General features: G+C 40.8%; 1 protein-coding gene across 8 annotated transcripts in view; it reads right to left on the bottom strand.

Moving 5' to 3' along the window:
* CASP10 (caspase 10) overlaps window positions 1-22,758 on the bottom strand; it is a 109,694-nt gene that overhangs the window by 52,348 nt on the left and 34,588 nt on the right. For 2 of the 8 annotated variants that reach the window (XM_049887809.1, XM_049887811.1), the window contains one exon: window positions 14,677-19,291. The exons of 5 other annotated variants lie outside the window; for them this stretch is intronic. In XM_049887809.1, coding sequence (XP_049743766.1) covers window positions 19,135-19,291 — 157 coding nt within the window. In that variant the 3' untranslated portion in view covers window positions 14,677-19,134. Of the gene's footprint in view, window positions 1-14,676; window positions 19,292-22,758 lie in introns of those variants that run through there. One more of the 8 variants, XM_049887812.1, reaches the window with a different exon arrangement.

The following is a 22,758-nucleotide window of genomic DNA, read 5'->3' as shown; positions in this document are numbered from 1 at the left end:
TAAATAGATATGTTTATGGTTTGGGTTTAAGTTTTAATTACCAAACAATTTTGGCGCAACACTTTGTGCAAAGCACTGTTATAGGCTGGAGTGTAGAAAACAAAGGAATGATCAGATATTGTTTCTGCCCTTACAAAGTTGCGATGCCTAAATGCCCATTCACAGGGGGCAAGTTAGATCATTTATGACACATACATACAATGGGACACCAGAAATCATAAAAAGAATGGGGGAGGTCCATATGTTCTTATATGGAATGCTCTCCAAGATCTGTTCAACGAGAAAAGCAAGGCGCAGAACAATATTCTAGCATTTCCTGAGATGAGCTTGGGGGGACAGGAGGAGGAGGAAGAGAAGGACATATGTACATACATGCTTATACAAGAATAAAACATCTCTGAAAGGATTCTCAAATGCTGGAAACAGTAATTACCTCTGTGGAAAAAAACTGGAAGTTTAGAAGACAGGAGTCTAAAAAATTTATTTTTCATTGCAGTGTTTATTTATTTTTTTATCACCAGCTAATATTACATTTCTAAATAAATAAAACAGAAATTTTTAAAAGGTGTTTGTGGTGAAATGAGGAGATAGCCACATATACACATGAAGCAAAAGTTTGACAGTAAAAGAGAGAGGAGCAGTGCTAAATTCAGAATTTTTTTTTTTTTTTTTTTTTTTTTTTTTTTTTTTATGGCTCAGATATAAAAAGGTGAGGTTTTAAGGGGCCGGGTTTAAGTTTTGCTTCAGGGCATTGGAAACCTCAGGTAAAGCTGCTGCCAGGCAGACAAAGGAGCAAGCCTCTCAGAGAGGCTACTAAACCCTGCTCCATCCCTTCTGGTGAGTTGAGGTGTCTGAGCAAAGGTGGATACAAGAGGTAGGTTGTTGAGATCTGAGAGTTTGCCCAGTGGCCCATGCATTCTCTCTCTTTGCCGCTGAACCCATTTCATTGTCCTTCCCAGAAACTCTCAACTCTACTGAGCAAAAAGAGCAAGAAAAGGGGAGCCTGGATGGGTGGGTTTGTACACACACAGGACTCCAGCCCCAAGGAGTCAGTGCCAGGGTCCTGGGGAGGCTGGATGGGCCTAGGTCTTATACAGACAGCTGCACTTCCAGTTACTGGCAGAATAAATCATTTATCTTGTCAGTATTAGAACTGCCTATTTTAATATCTTACAGGCCTAGGAGAGGCAGACTTGGCTCAGGTTAAAGATATGGTAAGATATCTCCTAGGCCTGTGACTGTTGATAAAATTGCCTAACTGGCTTGTCCTTGATGTTTCAGGGTGGTAACCCAAGCAGAGAGGCCATAGTTTCCATTTCCAGCACTGGCGCTGCAGTGCAAATTACCTGCATAGACCTGCCTTCTGTCCGCAGAAATATTTCATGAGGACAGTGAGACATAAACAGAAAGGACAGGCCCCTGGACTTGGATTGAGGTCAGCCAAACAGTCAAGCCTGGTCCCTTCCACTTTCTAGGAGTTTGACCTTGGTCGCCACTTAGCTGTTCTGAGCCTTGATTTACTAATCTCTAAAATGGGAACAGTAACACCTGTCACTCTCACCGGGTCATCATTTTTGGCATCAGCAGGTGGCTAGACACAAAGGTTGGAGATGCTCATTTGGCTGCAGTCCCAGACAAAAGCTGACTCAGTTTCCCCTCTCAGAACCCCCACTGGGTGGCCTGAGCTGGAGATTCAAGAAAGCATGAGTGGAGGGGTAAGGACTCTTACTCTGATATCTCCCTAATTCAGAAGCGTAGTAAGGGTAACAAGCACCCAGGGGCAATCTCTAAATTGTGCCCCCCTAATTTGAGCACCCAGGTACAATCTCTTAGTTTCACGCCCTCCCCCCGCCCTTTACAAGGTAAATAGAAGTTGATAGCAGCAAAGCTTCAGGAGAAAGGCCTTCTCCCTCTTGTCTGGCTGCTCAGTCACATGCCTTTCATATTTGTAGCACCACTGAACGTCATTCTGCACCTTGTCTGGCACCCTCTTGAACTTGTGCCAGGGGGCAAGTGACCCTTCTGTGCCCCCCCCCCCACACCTCTGAAATCTGAAAAGATCTTGAAGTTTTTGAGGATGTTTTTGAAGGTTTTTCAAATGGTGAAATGAACAGAAATGTAAGATGATCAGATTTAGTACTGACCTTCGAATTGTGCATTCTGGGAATGGAGAAATGTCAGCAGCAATGATGTGGGTGCAGGGAGGTCAAGGACAAAAAAGGATGAGTCTGCAGCTGAACGTCTTGATGGACACTGATTTCTCAGAACACACTGGCGGTACTCAGAGACACCATAAACTGAGTTTCCTGCTAGCAAGCTTGTTTCCCGTTCCAGACTGGATATCAGGATGGTTACTTCAAAACAGGAATGGCTCAGAGCAATAAAAAGTGAGTCAGTGTGCCCCTTGCCCTTGCCTTAGTAAGACTAACTATATCACCACTGCAGGAAAAAAGAAAAAAAAAATCTGTCGCTATTGAGTTGATTCCGACTCATAGTGACCCTATAGGACAAAGTAGAACTGCCTCACAGGGTTTCCAGGGAGCAGCTGGTGGATTCAAACTGTCAACTTCTTGGTTAGTAGCCATAGCTCTTAACCACTGCACCACCAGGGCTCTGCAGAAATATCCACCACCAACAACACAGACAACTACTGGTTCAAAGGAAGTTACTCTGCCCCAACCTAGAGGACAAGACTGCCTTGCAGACTATCTGGCCAAGTATTCAATTGTGCAAAAAGCTGAAAAATCACCCTGCCTAGTGGCCAATTTACATTAAACAGCATCAACATGCAAGATTTCAGAGGAGAATATCCATGTATCCAGCTGAAGAAACAAAACAACCCCCAACATTACCCTATTGTTGTTGTTGTTAGGTGTCATCGAGTAGGTTTCAGCCCGTATTGACCCTATGACAAAAGAATGAAATATTGCCTGATCCTGTGCCATCTTCATAATCCTTGCTGAGTTTGAACCCATTGTGGCAGCTACTGTGTCAATCCATCTCATTGAGGGTTGTTATGGGTTGAATTATGTAGCCCAAAAATGTGTGTCAAATTGGCTAGACCATAATTCCCGTTATTGTGTAATTGTCCACCATTTTGTCATCTGATGTGATTTTCCTATGTGTTGTAAATTCTACCTCTATAATGTTAATGAGGCAGGATTGTTGTCATTAGATGGCATCCAGTCAGTTCCAACTCATAGCGACCTCACGTACAACAGAATGAAACACTGCCCAATCCTGGGCCAACTTCACAATCATTATTACGCTTGAGCCTATCGTTGCAGCCACTGTGTCAATCCATCTCGCTGAGGGTCATCCTCTTTTTTGCTGACCCTCTACTCTACTAAGCATGTTGTCATTCTCCAGGGATTGGGCCTTCCTGATAACATGTCCAAAGTACGTGAGATGAAGTCTCACCATCCTCACTTCTAAGGAGCATTCTAGCCGTACTTCCTCCATGACAGATTTGTTTGTTCTTCTGGCAGTCCATGGTATATTCAATATTCATCACCAACACCATAATTCAAAGGCATAAACTCTTCTTCAGTCTTCCTTATTCTTTGCCCAGCTTTCAAGTGCATATGAGGTGCCTAAAAATAGCATGGCTTGGATCAGGGGCACTTTAGTCCTCAAAGTGACATCTTTGCTTTTTAACACTCTAAAGAGGTCTTTTGAGATAGATTTGCCCAATCATTTAATTCTTGACTGCTGCTTCCATGGGCATTGATTGTGGATCCCAGTAAAAGGAAATTCTTGACAACTTCAATATTTTCTCCATGTATCAACATGTTGTTTACTGGATCAGTTGTGAGAATTTTTTTTTTTCTTTATGTTGTGGTATAATCCATATTGAAGGCTGCAGTCTGTGATCTTCTTCAGTAAGTGGTTCAACTTCTCTTCTCTTTCAGCAAGCAATGTTGTATTACCTACATATCGCAGGTTGTTATTGGGTCTTCAACCCTGATGCTGCATTCTTCTTCACATAGTCCAGCTTCTCAGATTATTTGCTCAGCATACAGTTTGAATAACTTTGGTGAAAGGATATAACCCCAACACACACCTTTCCTGATATTAAACCATGCAGTATCCCCTTGTTCTCTTCGAACCACTGCCTCTTGGTCTAAGTACAACTTGCTCAATGAACACAACTAAGTGTTCTGGAATTCCCATTCTTCGCAATGTTATCCATAATTTATTATGAGCCACACAGTCAAATGCCTTTGCATAGTCAATAAAACACATTTAAATATCTTCCTGGTATTTCCTGCTTTCAGCCAAGAGCCATCTCACATCAGCAATGATATCCCTCATTCCACATCGTCTTCTGACAGGCTTGAATTTCTGGCAGTTCCCTGTTCATGTACTGCTGCAGCCACTATTGAATGATCTTCAGCAAAATTTTACTTTTGTGTGATAGTAATGATATTGTTCAATAATTTCTGTATCCTGTTCAATAATCTTTCTTTGGAATAGACAGAAATATGGATCTCTTCCAGTTGGTTGGTGAGGTAGCTATTTTCCAAATTTCTTGGCATGGATGAGTAAGCACTTCCAGCATTGCAACTATTTGTTGAAACATCTCAATTGGTATTCTGTCAATTCCTGGAGCCTTGCTTTTGCCAGTGCTTTCAGTGCAGCTTGAACCTCTTCCTTCAGTACCATTGGTTCTTGATCATATGCTGCCTCCTGAAATGGTTGAACATCAACAAATTCTTTTTGGTATAATGACTCTCTGTATTCCTTTCATCTTCTTTTGATGCTTCCTGCATTGTTCAATATTTTGTGCATAGACTCCTTCAATATTGCAGCTTGAGGCTTGAATCTTTTCTTCAGTTCTTTCAGCTTGAAAAAAGCTGAGCGTGTTCTTCTCTTTTGGTTTCCTAACTCCAGCTCTTTGCACATGTCATTATAATATTTTACTTTGGTTTCTGGAGTTGCCCTTTGAAATCTGTTCAGCTCTTTTACTTCATCATTTCTTCCTTTTGCATTAGCTGCTCTACTTTCAAGAACAACTTTCAGAGTCTCTTCCGACATCTATTTTGGTCTTTCTTTTCTGTCTTTTTAATGACCTTTTGCCTTCTTCATGTATGATGCCCTTGATATCATTCCACAACTTGTCTGGTCTTTGGTCATTAGTGTTCAATGCATCAAATCCATTCTTGAGATGGTCTCCAAATTCAAATGGAATATACTCAAGTTTGTACTTTGGCTCTAATGGACTTGTTTTAATTTTGTTTGGCTTCAACTTGAGCATTTGATAGTTTGTTCCACAGTCAGCCCCTGGCCTTGTTCTGACTGACGATATTGAGCTTCTCCATCTTCTCTTTCCACAGATGTAGTCAATTTGATTCCTGTGTATTCCATCTGGTCAGGTTTCCATGTATAGTTGACGTTTATGTTGCTAAAAAAAGGTATTTCCAGTGAATAAGTCATTAGTCTTACAAGATTTTATCATGCAATCTCTGGTGTCATTTCTATCACCAAAGCCATATTTTCCAACTACCAGTCCTTCTTTTTTTCCACCTTTCACATTCCAACAGCCAGTAATTATCAATGCATCTTAACTGCATGCTTGATCAATTTCCAACTGCAAAAGTTGGTAATAATCTTCAATTTCTTCATCTTTGGCATTACTGGTTGGTACATAAATTTGAGTAATAGTCATTGTTATGGATTGAATTGTGCCCCCCCCAAAATGTATATCAACTTGGCTAGTCCATGATTCCCAGTATTGTGTAATTGTCCACCGTTTTGTCATAGGATGTGATTTTCGTATGCTTTATAAATCATTCCTCTATGATGTTAATGAGGTAGGATTAGTGGTAGTTATGTAATGACACAGGACTCAATCTACAAAATTAGATTGTCCCTTAAGTCAATCCCTTTTGAGACATAAAAGAGAGAAGTGGGCAGAGAGACAGGGGGACCTCATACCAGCAAGAAAATAGTGCCAGGAGCAGAGTGTATTCTTTGAACCTGTATTGAGAAGCTCTTAGACTCAGGAAAGATTGATGACAAGGACATTTCTCCAGAGCCAACAGGGAGAGAAAGCCTCCTCCTGGAACCCAAAACCCCAATGCCGTCGAGTCTGGAGCTGGCACCCTAAATTCGGACTTCTAGCCTACTAGACTGTGAGAGAATAATTTTGTCTTTGTTAAAGCCATCCACTTGTGCTATTTCTGTTACAGCAGCACTAGATAACTAAGAGTTGTATTAACTGCTTTTCCTTGTAGGCTTATGGATGTTATCCTATTACTGATGGCATGATGCTTCAGGGTAGATCCTGAAATGTTCTTTTTGACAATTAATCTGACGTTGTTCCTCTTCAATTTGTCATTCCCAGCTTAGTATACCATTTGATTGTCCAATTCAGAATGGTCCATGCCAGTCCATGTCAGCTCACTAATGCCTAGGATATCGTTCTTTATGCTTCCGCTTCATTTTTGACAACTTCCAATTCTCCTAGATCCATAGTTCATACATCCCATATCCTGATTATTAGTGGATGTTGGTAGCCGCCTCTTCTCATTTTGAGTGTTGCCACATCAGCAAATGAAAGTACCAAAAGCTTCACTCTATCTACGTCATTAAGGTTGACTCTACCCCATTTTGAGTGCCTTCCAACATGGGGGGCCCATCTTGTGGCACTATCAGACAATGTTCCGTTTTCACTGGCCAACTCTTTTAGAAGTAGATTGCCAGGTCCTTCTTCCTTGTCTGTCCTAGGCCGGAACTCCACTGAAATCTGTCCACCACGTATGACCCTGCTGGTATTTGAAATACCAATGGCATAGTTTCTAGCATGACAGCAACACACAAGCCACCACAGTATGACAAAATGACAAATTTTTTGTCTCCTACCCTAGGAACCCTTATCCTAAACTCTGTGTCTATTACCGCCATTGTATCTTTACATTTGTACAACCCACCTTTGAATCCATAAGCAATATATAGTATTGTTTTGGATGCTTTTAATGTTATACAAATTGTATCATATTGTATATATTCTCTTTTTATTTGCTAGGCATTGTGTTTCTGAACTTCATGTTGATACATACATTTGACTGAACTATATGAAATGGATAATATTTGATTGTTTCTGAAATAGAAGAATGGCAATTTCATATGATTCAGCCTAAGCTCTAGATCATTTTGTTTCACTGCTTGATCATATTCCTTTATATGTATACTCCTTTATATTAAAATTTATCTAAGCTTCTGTTGGCAGACATTTAGGTTATTAGGTTGTTTCCATTTATTTGTTAGTTTAGTTCTTAAACGATGCTGAAAATTCTCCTCCATGCCATCTAGTTCATATGTACTATATTCTCATCCATACTTGTTATTGACAGATTTTTAAATGTTGTCAGTATGAAGGCTGTAAGATGGTATATCATTGTTCTTTTATTTTGCAATTTCCTATTTACTAAAGAGATTGACCATCTTCTCACATGTTTACTGTTTATTGGTATTTCCTTTTCTATTAATTACTGGTTCTATTTTTTTTTTTTTTTTTTTTTTTGCCCATCTAATTGGATTGCTTATTTTTTTGTGGATTTTGGAAGTTCTTTACATATTCTGGATACAAGTCCCCTGTCAGTTAAATGTGTGGCAGATACCATTTTCCAGTTTATAGCTTGTCCTTCAATTTTTTAATGTTTTGATGTTTTAAAACAGTCAAAAGTATCAATTCTTTCCTTTATGATTTGCACCCTTTTTAAATCTTCCTTGTAAAAAGGCCACAAAAATGTTCTCTGACATTTTCTTTTAAAATAATTTAAGTTCCACTAAAATACCACTGAAATATCTGGAATTAACTTTTTAGTATGGTGTAAGATAAAGACCTAATTTTATTTCTTTTTATAAGAATTGCAGTCCCCATTTGATATATTTAAATTTGCAAGATCCTATTTTACTGAAATATGAAATCACAAGGAGAAAGAGTGCAAGTAAACAGACACTTTGTTTCTGCTTAAATAAATTCACGATGTCAGTAGCTGAGCTGAGCTGAACTGCTGGCTGTCAGAGCAACTGACTGAGACAAGCCAAAATCAAAGTAACAGCTGAGCCTTTAATCACTTACTGCAATAGTCTAAGCAAGAAGCTAACCGGAAGAAAACACTAACTTCCTGTTATTCCATTTTTCCGCTTTGAACAGCGCTGGGTGAGGGTCAGATGGATCAGTGCAGACATAGGGAACTATCTCACCGCAGAGGGAGCCCTGAACAGAAGAATCCTGCCATTTTATGGACTTGGGGTCTGGAGGGAAGGAGGAGGAAAGGGCTAGGAGATGATAAGCACTGAGTCAGAGTGAAGAAAAGTTTCTGCAAGATTTCTCTCCCCCGCCCCCCACCCCAATGAGGTTTTAGCAGAGGTGCCCAAGGAAGGCCTCTTATAAAGGCCCCCAGTAAAGAGGCTAGTAAAGTGTCTGGGCTAGGACTGCAGATATGCCAAAGAGTACGGCTGGGGCGAGGGGAGCGGGGAGAAGGGGGGTTGGCCTGAGTCCTTGACTGCAATGCCCTTCAGACAAAGCAATGCACTGGCTGTGCACCAAGTCTGGTTGGTGAGGGCAGCTTTCCCTTGTGAGGCCCGCGAGGTAAACCTTTGCAATTGCCTATGGTCAGGCCTAAAACTCACACATAAATTTCTAGTCAGGAGCTAGACTTCTCACACAACAGATTTATAGTGGGCTACTAAGAGAAAAGGTGGAGCTTTTTGGGAAATATCTCTAAACTTTTAGGTTGAGATCATGGAAAATCCTTCCACAAAATTCTGGACCTAACGGTACACTGACCTGACTCAGTGTGGCGGTTTTCATATGTGTATGCACACATTAGGGCTTCCAGTAATCCTGGAGCGGGGGGTAGAGAGACAAAGATAGGCTTAAGGCAGGAGCAAGTGCTCTCCACACTGCCAGTTCCCAGCACAGACACTGATCCTGTGGGAAACGATGTGCTTATATACCCACATTTGGAAAACCATACACACTTTCAGTACTCAAACATTATGGAGTGTCCTTTGTGTCAGACACTATTCTGGGCACTAGGGATACAGCAATGACAAGATGAAGTTCCCAACCTCATGAGATCTTGCATCCTCATGGGAATAAAAGATAATAAACAAGCATATAAATATATAATGTCAGTACTTATGTGCTGCATATATATTCATATATGTAATAAAGCACATAGACAGCCCAGTTACAGATACTTCCTAGACGTAACCAAACACTTCATGGAACTGGTTTACTGTGTTTGAAAGCTTAGGACCATAGTCTCATGTAAGGAACAACTAGGTCAATTGGCATAACACAGTCCAAAAAGTTTATGTTCTAAATCCTAGTTTGGTGAGTAACATCTGGGGTCTTAAAAGCTTGCAAGCAGCCATCTAAGATATAACTAATGGTCTCTACTTCTCTGGAGCAAAAAAGAAAGAAGGAAACCAAAAACTCAGAGAAGAAACTAGCCTATGGGACTAAGAGCCTACACGAACCATGGCCTCATCTATCCTGAGACAAGAACTATATCTTGCCTGGCTACTACCAATGACCATTCTGATCAGGGATACAATAGATGGTCCTGGATAGAATGGGAGAAAAATGTAGAACAAAGCTCAGATTCTTAAAAGAAAAAAAAAAAGGCCAGACTTACTGGACTGGTAGAGACAAGAGGAATCCCCAACATTATTGCCCTAAGATACCTTTTAAACTTTGTACTGAAAACACACCCAGAGGTCACATTTCAGCTGAATAACAGATCAGCTCATAAAATAAACAATATCACCTGCCAGTACTGTGCTTTTTTTAAAAAAAATCATCTACATGAGACCAAATGGTCAACATTTACCCTAAAGCAAAGATGAGAAGGTAGGGCGGGGGTGGGGGGGTGCAGAGAAGCTAGATTAATGCAAGCAGAACCAGGACAGAAAAAATGAGAATGTTGACACATTGTGAAAAATGTAACCAATGTCACTGAACAATAAGTATTAAATTAAAAAAAAAAAAAAACCCACTGCAATCAAGCTGATTTGAACTCATAGCAGCCCTACAGGACAGAGTAGAACTGCCTCATAGAGTTTCCAAGGAGTGCCCAGCAGATTCAAACTGCCAACCTCGTAGTTAGCAGCCATAGCACCTAACCACTACACCACCAGTAATGGGAACCTAATTTGCTGTGTAAACTTTCACCAAAAACAAACAAACAAACAAAAAAAACCAAAAACACAATAATATATAATATAATAATGTATATATACTATATTCAATAATGTATATATAAATATATATATATATATATATATACCTTGTTAGGAGTGATAGGTAAAGGCAGGTAAAAGAGACAAGAGGTGCCTACTACTTTCAGAAGATGGTAACATTTGATCATAAACATAAATTAAGGAAGTCAGCCATATAAAGGAAGAGAAAACAAAGTGCAAAAGAAGGAAGATGGGAATATACAAGGTAGGTTCAAAAAAAGAGAAAAGCTGGAGCACTGGGTAAGGTGAGATGGGGGAGGAAACGGTGTGGGAGAGGCAGCCGGGAGCCAGATCCTGTAGGACCTTGAAGGTAATAGTAAGGACTTTAGATTTTACTGCATATTTGATAAAAATTCTTTGGAAGGTTGAAAGAAGAAGAGTAACATCATCTAATTTTCAGTTTAGGCTGGTGCTTCTAATGCCATGTGAAGAACAAAGTTCTGTGGAGAGGTAGCTAGAGTGGAAAAAGGAAATGTAGACAAACGAATACTGTAGTGTCCAAGTAAGGGATGATAATAGCTTATAGTGACCTGGACTAAGGTGGCAACTACCACACCTGGACCTGGGCAAGAAGGGCCCCTGCCCTTAGTCCTGTGTTTGGAGGCCTTGTTCTTATCCTTCTGCAGCCATGTCCCTTTCTATGAGGATAGGAATCTGCAGGGCCTAGGTGCCATGCCCTCTTGGAGCCCGTGCCACCCTCCTAATGTCTGGACCACACTGGGGATACTCAGAACCCAAAATTGCCTCCCTAATCTGTCCAAACCCAACTCTCAGACTTGCACAGGCATCTTCTCAGCCTCTCTTCCTGAGAATGGACACGCCACTGATACTCACACTTCAGTACCCAAAGGGCAAATGAAGGACAGCTGCTGGTGGGGCTAGAGGTTGGTGGATGCAGCTTGGAGACGGGGCTACATTAGGCCCTTTGTGTGATGGAAGGAGCTGGAGGTGGGAAGAGAAGAAGGCAGTCTATGGACTAGAGACAGCCAGTGGGTCAGGGACAAGCACTCTCGACAAATTCTAACCTGGCCTTCTAAGTCATTATGAAGGTATAGAGGCAGCATTGTTGTTGTTAGGTGCTATCAAGTCAGTTTTGACTCAGTGACCCAGAATAAAACTCAGTGACCCAGTCCTGTGCCATCCTCACAAATGTTGCTGTGCTTGAGCCCATTGTCGTATCCATCGTGTTGATCCATCTCACTGAGGGCCTTCCTCTTTTTCACCGATGTTCTTATCCAGGGACTGGTCCCTCCTGATCACATGTCCCAAGTACATGAGATGAAGTCTTACAATCCTCTCTTCTATGGAGCATTCTGGCTGTACTTCTTCCAAGATAGATTTGTTCGTTCTTCTGGCAACCCATGGTATATTAATATTCTTCACCAATACCATAATTCAAAGGCAACAATTCTTCTTCAGTCTTTCTTATTCATTGTCCAGCTTTAGCATACATATAAGGGATTGAAATTACTGCATCTTGGGTCAGGCACACCTCACTCCTCAAAGTAACATCTTGGCTTTTTAACCTTTAAAGAGGTCTTTTGCAGCAGACTTACCCAGTGCAATCTGTCATTTGATTTCCTGACTACTGCTTCCATTGCTTCCATGGGCATTGATTGTGGATCCAAGTAAAAGGAAATAACTTGACGACTTCAATATTTTCTCCGTTTTTCATGATGTTGCTTATTGGTCCAGTTGTGAGGATTTTTTTTCTTTATGTGGAATTGTAATCCATACTGAAGGCTGTAGCCTTTGATTTTCATCCGTAAGTGCTTCAAGTCCTCTTCACTTTTGGCAGAAGAGAGGCAGTAAGAGAATAAAATATGTTGTCTTTAACAGTTTGCTGGATTATTTGTAGTTGTACATATGGTGCGTGGGCCTCCAGTTTTACTCTTGCACCAGGTCTTGAAATTGTTGGGTGCAGGCCTGAGGATAGGTAGCAAGGGGGGAGATGAGCTATGATGTGGGGTGCAGAGGAATGGACTGTCAGTGCATCACACTGATCTCTTCAGATCCCCTTTCAACACCCTCCTTACGCACCCCTTGCTTCAGACCACAGGAACTACCTGGAAGTTTAAGTCCACCCACCTGGAGCAGCCCTTAGTCAAGGACAGAGGGCTGAGGGAGTATGAAATCCAGCTCCCTTGTCTTCAGTTGGGTCCAGCTCTGCGGTGTAATTTTCACTTCCCCCTGGGTCAGCAAGATAACATTTTTAGATCCTCTTGCCTGGCTTCTCCCCCTTCCTGTTCTACTTCCCTACCCTACAGGTTTCTCCTGAGAGCAATTCCTGAACAAAAATCTTTATCTCAGGGTCTGCTTCTGGGCACCTGACAGAAGACAGGCATTTGGGGGATTTTATTTTTCAGAAGAGAGACATTCCAGTATGTTTTTATGCAGAGGGAATTGATCTGTAAAGAGGGAGAAGTTGATAAAGCAGTAGACTGCTCGAGTCATGTCCTTGGGTAAGCAGGAGGGCATTGGGGACTGTCCTGGGCACAATAGGAGACACAGGCATTACAGAGTAGCACAGATGGCTCACCCATTGCTGTTATTATTGTTAGTTGCCATCAAATCAATTCCAACTCATACCAATCACATGTTATGCAGAGTAGAACTTCACTTCATAGGGTTTTCAAGGCTGTGACCTTTCAGAAGAAGATCATGAGGCCTCCCTTTTTTTTTTTTTAATTTACTTTAGATGAAGGTTTACAGAACAAACTAGTTCCTCATTAAACACGTAGTACTCATATTGTTTTATGGCATTAGTTAACGACCCCATGACATGTCAACACTCTCCTTTCTCGATCTTTGTTCCCTATTGCCAGCTTTCCTGTCCCCTCCTGCCTTCTAGTCCTTGCCCCTGGGCTGGTGTACCCCTTTAGTCTCGTTTTGTTTTATGGGCCTGTCTAATCTTTGGCTGAAGGGTGAACCTCAGAAGTGGCTTCATTACTGAGCTAAAAGGGTGTCCAGGGGCCATACTCTCAGGGTTTCTCCAGTCTCTGTAAGGCCAGTAAGTCTGGTTTTTTGTTGTTTTTGTTTTTGTGAGTTAGCATTTTGTTCTACATTTTTTTCCAGCTCTGTCCAGGACCCTTTATTGTGATCCTGTCAGAGCAGTCTGTGGTAGTAGCCAGGCACCATCTAGTTGTACTGAGCTCAGTCTGGTGGAGGCCATGGTAGATGTGGTCCATTAGTCCTTTGGACTAATTCATTCTCTCTTGCTCCAGAAGGGATGAGATCAGTGGAACATCTTAGCTGGCCACTCACGGGAGGCCTGTCTTCCAAGGCACTCCTGGGTGGGTTTGAACCTCCAATCTTTCAGTTAGTAGTCCAGCACTTAATCAGTTGCACTACCCAGGGACTCTTCATCCATTGCTACCAGGAGAGAAAACAGGGATTAAGAGTCAAGATGCAGGTGGGTCAGTAGATGTGGTGGTGGAAGGTGGAAGTCTCTTCTGATTACTTAATTTTCTTAGTGAAGTGAGTGAGGCCATCAAATGAAAGTGAGAAGAGTGGAGGGTGACAGACGTCTGAGGAGACAAGAAAAAGTGTAAAACAGTCTGAGAGAGCGAGACAGTGACATAACTAAGGAAATGTCATACTATTGCTGGGACCACCTATTTGAAGTTTGTGGTCAATGGTTTCAAACAAGACTAGTCTGCAACCTTGTGTGCTTTTACACCAGCCACATTCAGGAATTCCAGTTCAGACTTGGAATAAGTACAGATATGGGATTATCTGGATCCTTGGTGGCAGTTCAAATCCACCAGCCACTCCTTGGAAACCCTATGGGGCAGTTATACTCTGTCCTTTAGGGTTACTATGAGTTGGAATCAACTCAATGGCAATGGGCTTGGTTTATGGGATTAACCAGAATTTACATTCTGGCAAATGAGCACAACTAAGGGAAAGGCAAGGGTGTTAAAGGGCAGGTGTAAGACACTGTGTTTAACAATGACACATGGACCCTAACCTAGGTAAAGAGGACATGAGTTCATGGGGGGTATTGATGGTAGAGAGATGAAAGATAGGGCCAATGGACTAACTAGATGCCCAAGTGGCCCTGAAGAGTGTTGGAGTGAGGAACTTAGAGGAAGTGAGATGGAACGATAGGAGGTAGTTATCAGAGAAAAGCATGTTTGAAACTAAGTCTTGAGTGGAGGTACACATATTGTGGATGACAACATTTACTGAATGCACGATTGGAGGGACGTGTAGGATAAACTTACGTGCGGGAGGTCGGAGATGAAGTGAAATAATGGGAAGATATATATATCAAAATGGAATTATGAATGAATACTTGGGGTTCTGGGTTTTCTTCTATGTGTGTTTTTTTATTTCACAAATAGCCCACACTGGGCATATATTAGTATGTACTCTGAAAAAGTGTATTATATAAAATCAAGGACATTTACTCAAAAGTAAAGGAAAAAAATTCTTTTATTTTTTGGTAAGTCAATTCCTACTATTTACAAGTACCCAGTCCACAAAACTCATAAAGTTATTTCCATTCTAGAATTGTGTCAGTATTGCCTAAGCATCTCACAAAATCATTTAAAAGAGAGATGAGTTTCACAGTATATATACTTTGCATCAAGAAATATCTGTTTAAATACATATATACACATATCTATGTACATATATTTATACATATAAATATACCTGTATTCCCATTTACACTAAGAAACTCTGGAGTTATTTATGGGATGAAAGATGACTGAATATTACAGTGAACAAAGATGAAGGCAAGACTTTTCTTGTATACTTTTTAATATTTTTTTATCTTTGAATAATGTAAAGACATTACCTGAAAACCAAAAAAACCAATCCTGTTGCCATTGAGTCGATTCTGACTCACAGTCACCCTACAGGACAGAGAAGAACTGCCCCATAGGGTCTCCAAGGAGCAATTGGTGGATTCAAACTGCCGACTTTTTGCTTAGCAGTCTACTTCTTAACCACTATGCCACCAGGACTCCAAGACATTACCTATTCAAAATTGTATTTAAAAAGTAAAAATGGATACAATTTTTAAATTTTTTTATAGAAGAACTCTCTTTTAAAAATTCGAATTTGCAAAATAGTAATGTTAGGTAATCGTTTGCATTGCCAAATGGGTCTTTATTTAAATAGGGAACTTCCCCTACTACATTTTTTAAAAGGGTTCCATTTTCAGGTATTTAGCTTCTGTTCAAAGCTAAGATTGTATTGCTACATTCTCACCACATTCTTAACAGCAAACTACAGGCTTCTGTCAAAACCCAAGCCCTACCAGAAAAAAAAGAATTTTTAAATGACTTGTTACAAACAATATACCTCACCAGAGGGCAGCTATACTTGTTTGGTATGACTCCAGAGTTTAGGATGAAAATCAGTGGTTCTAAGGAGGCAACAGGTTCTAAGTTCAACAGAAAAAAGAGCAATTAAAGCTATACCAAAATGAAACTGGATGGCTTGGGGGCACAGGATTGCAAATTAGGAGATACAGGCTCCTCTTCCACTAACAGCTGTGAGACTGGCAAATCGCTTAACATTCTGAGGGCTGAACCACAGGACCACCAGAGTCCTCTCCAGCTCCCAAATCCATGACGTCATGTGTGGCTGTAGGTTCCTACCCTAGAAGTGTTAAGCCCAGGTACAGGATAGTGGAGTAGGAGTCTGCCAGGGGCTGAGGATGGATTGGAGCAGGTTTCAAATAATCACTGGCACTTGGCAATAAATTTCAGGCCTTTGAGCCACAGATACCATCCATGCTACAATAAAAAGTTCAGTGTAAAGCTCATGAATTTCTGTGGGTCCCACAATGTGGGTACTGAAATTGTATGGCAGTGCTCAAATATGAAGCCGTCATCTAGAATAGCCAGGATGCACTCATGTTAATTTTTAAAGATTATCACCAAAAGGGAATTACAATATTTAAAAATTAAGGTGGACAAGTCAAAGGCCCTGAGAATTAATCCACAAACACCTCAGGATCCAAGACATCCATGTTGAGAACAACTTGACTAGATGGTTCAGAAAGTGTCTGATCTAGAAGATTTTGTGGGTCCTTCCTGGCACAAGAACCTGTAAAATGTGGTAAACTGATTTACCTCAGAGTTCATCATTGATAAAGGCCTTCTGTTCAGCAGCATTCACCATTGTGTTATACTAATCAGTGTCTGTGCTCATAGGCCAGCACCCATGTACCTGTTGTTTATATGTTCAGCATTACCTGAGCATTGGCAGAATCTAATGTATTGCCAAGGATAAGCCCATGATATCAGACATGCCCACTGCCATTGTGAGTCCCTGAAGCAGAGGCCAGTAAGGTACTCCGGTGACTAATAACTCTGATATTAGTAAACATTAGTAGTATCAGTATTAAATAACTATAATATTCACATAATACTTTATCGAGTGTTTTCATGTACTTCATTTTATTTGACAACAGTCAAACGTTAAAAAAAAAACAGAACTACGGCTCTTGTAGATTGGGCAAAACTAAGTGAGATATAAGGAAACCTAACACAATCTGCTCATTTTTTTCATAAATGACTGGCCAGTCAGTGGCTATTGCTTCTATAAACAGTTGCTTCTAGAATAGTTGCTTATAGAACAGTGGTTCACTGCCAAATAGCTGTGACCAAACCACATCCTGGTGTTCCCAGACTCTAAATTCACACACACATACACACTCACACACATAAATACAAACACGTATAATGTTTTATAAGGTCTGTAAGGGCACAGTCTAACCAGTGTGTACACACCCTGTTTAGGAGAAATGAGTCATGGACTATTGAACTCCTGGTGTCTGTGTACACCTATGACTCACAGGCATAAATGTTCAGTGGCACCTAAAGTGCTTGCCGGAGGCTTCTTGGCAGGGGGGAAGCCTATATTAAGTTTCCTGGTTCTAGAATTTGACCTTCTGAAGTACTAAGTTCCAACAAAACATAAATGTGAAATAGATCAGAGGAGTTTTACATCAAGCCGCAAATGTTTCTCATTAAGGAGATTTTCATCAACAGTGTTTTGTTCAACTGAACTCAGAAGCCAAGATGGCTACCTTGACTATGAGCCTGTGAAGGAAGGAGCAGCTCCTCACTCAGAGGGTGTTATGAGTATTGCTAGTGTTGCTTTGCTTCTAATAAAAAACCACTAGGAGAGTGTTGACACATCGTGAAGTTGGTAACCAGTGTCACAAAGCAATATGTGTACTAATTGTTTAATGAGAAGCTAGTTTGTTCTGTAAACCTTCATCCAAAAATTAAAAAAAAAAAATACTCATCGAGTTGATTCCAACACATGGTGACCCTGTGTGTGTCAGAGTAGAAATGTGCTCCGTAGGGTTTTCAATGGCTGATTTTTCAGTAGATACCCAGGACTTTCTTCCAAGGTACCTCTGGGTAGATTAATCTCTAACCTTTCAGTTACCAGCCGAGCACTTTAACCATTTGCACCCCCCAGGGGCTCCACTACTAATACAGTCACCTGGAATTAGACACAAAGGAACTCAAACCTGCAAATTCCATTTAGGTTACTACCAGAAGACTCTGCCACATAAATGCCTTACATGTGCCTCACCAAAACTAGTTTTACATGGATACACATAAACACATTCTCCTTATCCTCCCGACAGATATTTCCTCTACTTTTCAGATAAGGCTCAAATAGCTAGGGTCAATTTAGTGTCCAGTGCAAGGGAGTCACAGGGAAACAGAAATCCAAGGCTTCCCTATCTCAAGATCCTTTGCTCTTTCTATAATATCACATCATCCTTCCCTTACGAGAAAGGCTATAAAGAAGCCAAAGAACTCCATGTGATTTTGGAAGCAAATTTTTGAATATCCAGTTGGACTAAGACTATGACCAAGAGCTGGTAGCCTTGAGTTGTGTGAACAATGGCTTAGGAAGATCAGGCTGGTATATGTATTAGACTCACTGCCTGAGTAAGCTACATTTAAATCCACGTAATTATCAGTTAAATTAAAAATGGGATTCTTATGCATATTTCTCATAGTAAATTCACTAAATAAATTTGGCTTCCACATAAATAAAGCCAGGCAATTCTGAGTTATTTTTCTTTGTTCTCTGACATCTTCCATGACCACCTGCATATCCAAGGGAATGTTGTCCTGTGATATTCCAGTTCACTTGGGAGGAAAATGAAATCCTGTAAACAACAAGTGGCTGGAGCACCGTGAGCAAGTTGCCTCACCTCCCCAGGCCTTGGCTTCTTCATCAGAACTGAAGGTCTTAACCACAGGACTTTCAATCTCCCTCTCAGGTCTAGCCTCCAAGAATTCAAAATACTGTTCCAGAAATTAAAAGGAAAAGTTCCTCTTGAAAATAAAACCAAAAAAAAAATCAAGCACATAAAATGTTCAAAACCTTAATGTAAAGACTATCAAGGCTTCCATACGCAGCCACCTGTGCCACAAGGAATAGCCAGATGCCCCTCTGGATAAGAGGAGAGAACAACGATCCTTGTGAACAGCCTCAGTCCCTGCGGATCCCTCTTTCCCATCTTGGGGACTTGACACAGTCAGTCATAGCAGTTTTCAGAACCAGAAGGACTCTTAAAGTCTACCCGGTCCCACATTTAATTTCACAGACGAACAAACCAAGCCCCAGAATAGTACAGTGACCTTCTTCTGAGTGCACAACTAAAACCAAGACTATAACTCAAGTCTTCAATAAGGAAAGTTATCCAAAGTTCAGATTTGCAAAAAGAAAAAAATATATATATATATTGGCTGTGTTGGAAAACAAGACATTTCCTATTACTAGAATGACAGGCAGAGACCAGCTCATCATTCGTCATCAGTGCCTATGCTGGGTGGGATTGGAGGAGATATCCGAGGTTCATTTCAAGTCAAAGGATCCATGAAAACTCTACTGTAAGGAAAATGCTTCCTGAGGCACAGGAAATACTAGTTTTTTCCGTAGTGTGAAAGCTGGCTGGGGCATCTGTTTCTTTGTCCCATCTTTGTCTGCTTGCCGGCTCACATCATTGTTGACAGCAGTGAGGATAGATAAGATGTCTTCATGTCTGCAGGCAGAGAAGAAAAAATATTTTCTATCAGGAGACAGAAACCACATGCCTGTACCTTGTGGCTCCCTCCTGTTCTAACTTGCCAAGAGTCTTATGGAAATCTTGCCAAAAAAGAGAAAAGCTTCTTTTGAAATTGAAACTGAAAGACTAAATTATATAACATTTTTTCAGTGCTACATTCATTGATTAAAAACATTATAATAATCACACCTCGTATTTTAAAACACTTGATCCATAAAGGATTTTGCCTATAATTGTCTTCCATTTCTTCCTTCAAGTTAATAGATGGGTAGGTAGGGAGGTGGTAGACAGAAAGAGACAAAGAAACTACTACTAATAATACCTTCCCTAATCTTGGCACTGGGAGGGTTACAAAGATAAATATGATACAATTCATGAACAGAAACACTTAGAACGTAGAGATGAAACATTTAAGCAAGGACGGTGTATACATAATATTCACAATACAAGGCACAATGTGATTCAACACATATGAAAAGTACATCAAAGTTCCATTACGAGTTCAGAAGAGGACCTGGCAAGGGAGATAAAGAGAAAAAAAGACAGTCCCTGCCCTCTCAGGAGGGAGGATAAGAGAAGTTCCCATTGAATAGGTTCCATCTGAGCCTCAGCTTGGAGGATGTGTCATATTTACCAGAACGTTCTGTGAGAGGGCAACACAAATCACTGGGAGCAAAACACACGTTCTGGAGGCAAAACTCAAGTTTGAATCCCGGCTCCGTCATTCACTAATTGTGTGTCTTGGGCAGGTTATTCTTCTTCTGTGCCTCAGTTCTCTCAGCTCTAAAATGTGGACTACAACAGTCCCCATCTCAGGGACTGCTGTGAGAAATAAATGAGGTGACTCATGTAAAGCACTTAGAACACTGGTTGCCATATACTATCAACCAACATTTTTAGCATTATTACTATTACTTCTATCCTTCTCATCATCATCGCTATTATTTTTCACAAGAGGTTGCAGACCCTTCCTGGTTCTCAGTCCCTTCATCCTGTTTTCTACTAGCTGTTCTCTTTGTCCCCAAATATCCCTGTAGCTGATTCCTCCTCATCATTCAGTCCCCTCTGAAATATCACCTCCACAAGAATCCTCAAGTAGCCTTCCTGCCACACCTTCTATAACACTACCTTGCTTTGCTTTGTTCACAACAGGTATCACTACCGGAAGTTACCTTATTAACTTAAATATTCCTTACATTTACTTCCTCTGACTGAACTGTAAGCTTCATGGAGTTGTTGTTGTTGATGTTAGGTGCCATCGAGTCAGTTCTTACTCATAGCAGTCCTATGTACCACAGGTTTAAAACTGCCCGGTCCTGGGCCATGGTCACAATTGTTATGCTTAAGCCCATTCTTGCAGCCACTGTGTCAATCCATCTCATTGACGGTCTTCCTCTTTTCCCCTGACCCTGTACTTTAACAGGCATGATGTCCTTCTCCAGGGACTGATCCCTCCTGACAACATGTCTAAAGTATGTAAGATGCAGTCTCGTCATCCTTGCTTCTGAAGAGCATTCTCATTGTACTTCTTCCACAATAGGTTTGTTCTTTTGGCAGTCCATGGGATATTCAACATCTTTTGCCAACACCACAATTCAAAGGCATCAATTCTTCCTTATTCATTGTCCAGGTTTCACATGCATATGATGTGATTGAAAATACCATGGCTTGGGTCAGGTGCACCTTAGTCTTCAAAGTGACATCGTGGCTTTTCAACACTTCAAAGAGGTCCTTTACAGCAAATTTGCCTAACGCAATGTGTCTTTTGATTTCTTGACTGCTGTTTCCATGGGTGTTGATTGTGGATCCAAGTAAAATGAAATCCTTGACAACTTCAATCCTTTCTCTGATTATCATGATGTTGCTTATTGGTCCAGTTGTGAGGATTTTTGTTTTCTTTATGTTGAGGTGCAATCCATACTGACGACTGTAGTCTTTGATCTTCATTAGTAAGTGCTTCAAGTCCTCTTCGCTGTCAGCAAACAAGATTGTGTCATCTGCATAACACAGGTTGTTAATGAATCTTGATGCCTCATTCTTCTTCATATAGTCCAGCTTCTCAGGTTATTTGTTCAGCATATAAATAGGTATGGTGAAAGGATACAACCCTGACACGCACCTTTCCTTATTTTAAACTACACAGTACTCCCTTGTTCTATCTGAACAACTGCCTCTTGATCTATGTAAAGGTTCCTCATGAGCACAATTAAGTCTTCTGGAATTCCCATTCTTTGCAATGTTATCCATAATTTGTTATGCTCCACATAGTTGAATGCCTTTGCATAGTCAATAAAACACAGGTAAACATCCTTCTGGTATTCTCTGCTTTCAGCCAGGATCCATCTGACATCAGCAATGATATTGCTGTATCCACATCCTCTTCTGAATCTGCCCTGAATTTCTGGCAGTTCCCTGTTGATATACTGCTGCAGCTGCTTTCAAAGGATCTTCAGCAAAATTTTGCTTGCGTGTGATATTAACGATATTGTTCTATAATTTCCGCGTTCGGTTGGATCACCTTTCTTGGGAATATGGATAAATATGGATCTCCTCCAGTCAGTTGACCAGGTAGCTATCTTCCAAATTTCTTGGCATAGAGGAGTGGGCACTTCCAGCACTGCATCCTTTTGTTGAAACATCTTAATTGATATTCCATCCATTCCTGAAGCCTTGTTTTTCACCAATGCCTTCAGTGCAGCTTGGACTTCTTCTTTCAGTACCATCAGTTCCTGATCATATGCTGCCTCTTGAAATGGTTGAACGTTGACCAGCTCTTTTTGGTATAATGACTCTGTGTATTCCTTCCATCTTCTTTTGACGCTTCCTGCATCGTTTAACATTTTCCCCATAGACTCCTTCACTATTGCAGCTCAGGCCTTGAATTTTTTCTTCAGTTCTTTCAGTTTGAGAAATGCCAAGCGTGTTCTTCCCTTTTGGTTTTCTATCTCCAGTTCTCTGCACATGTCATTATAATATTTTGTCTTCTCGAGACGCCCTTCGAAATCTTCTGTTCAGTTCTTTTACTTCATCGTTTCTTCCTTTTGCTTTAGTCGCTCAACATTCAAGAGCGAGTTTCAGAGCCTCTCATGACATCCACTTTGGTCTTTTCTTTCTTTTCTTTTTTAAATGATCTCTTGCTTTCTTCATGTATGATGTCCTTGATGTCATTCCACAACTCGTCTGGCCTTTGATCACTGGTGTTTAACGTATCACATCTATTCTTGAGATGGTCTCTAAATTCAGGTGCGATATACTCAAGGTCGTACTTTGGCTCTAGTCCACTTGTTCTAATTTTCTTCAGTTTCACCTTGAACTTGCATATGAGCAATTGAGGATTTGTTCCACAGTTGGCCCCTGATGTTGTTCTGATGATATTGAGCTTTTCCATTGTCTCTTCTCACAGATGTAGTCGATTTGATTCCTATGTATTCCATCTGGCGGGG

The sequence above is a fragment of the Elephas maximus genome, chromosome 6 (genome assembly GCF_024166365.1).
Source record: "Elephas maximus indicus isolate mEleMax1 chromosome 6, mEleMax1 primary haplotype, whole genome shotgun sequence".
Taxonomy (NCBI): Eukaryota; Metazoa; Chordata; class Mammalia; order Proboscidea; family Elephantidae; genus Elephas; species Elephas maximus.
Note: the sequence above shows the minus strand (reverse complement) of the source record. Positions and strands in the feature narration are given on the sequence as shown.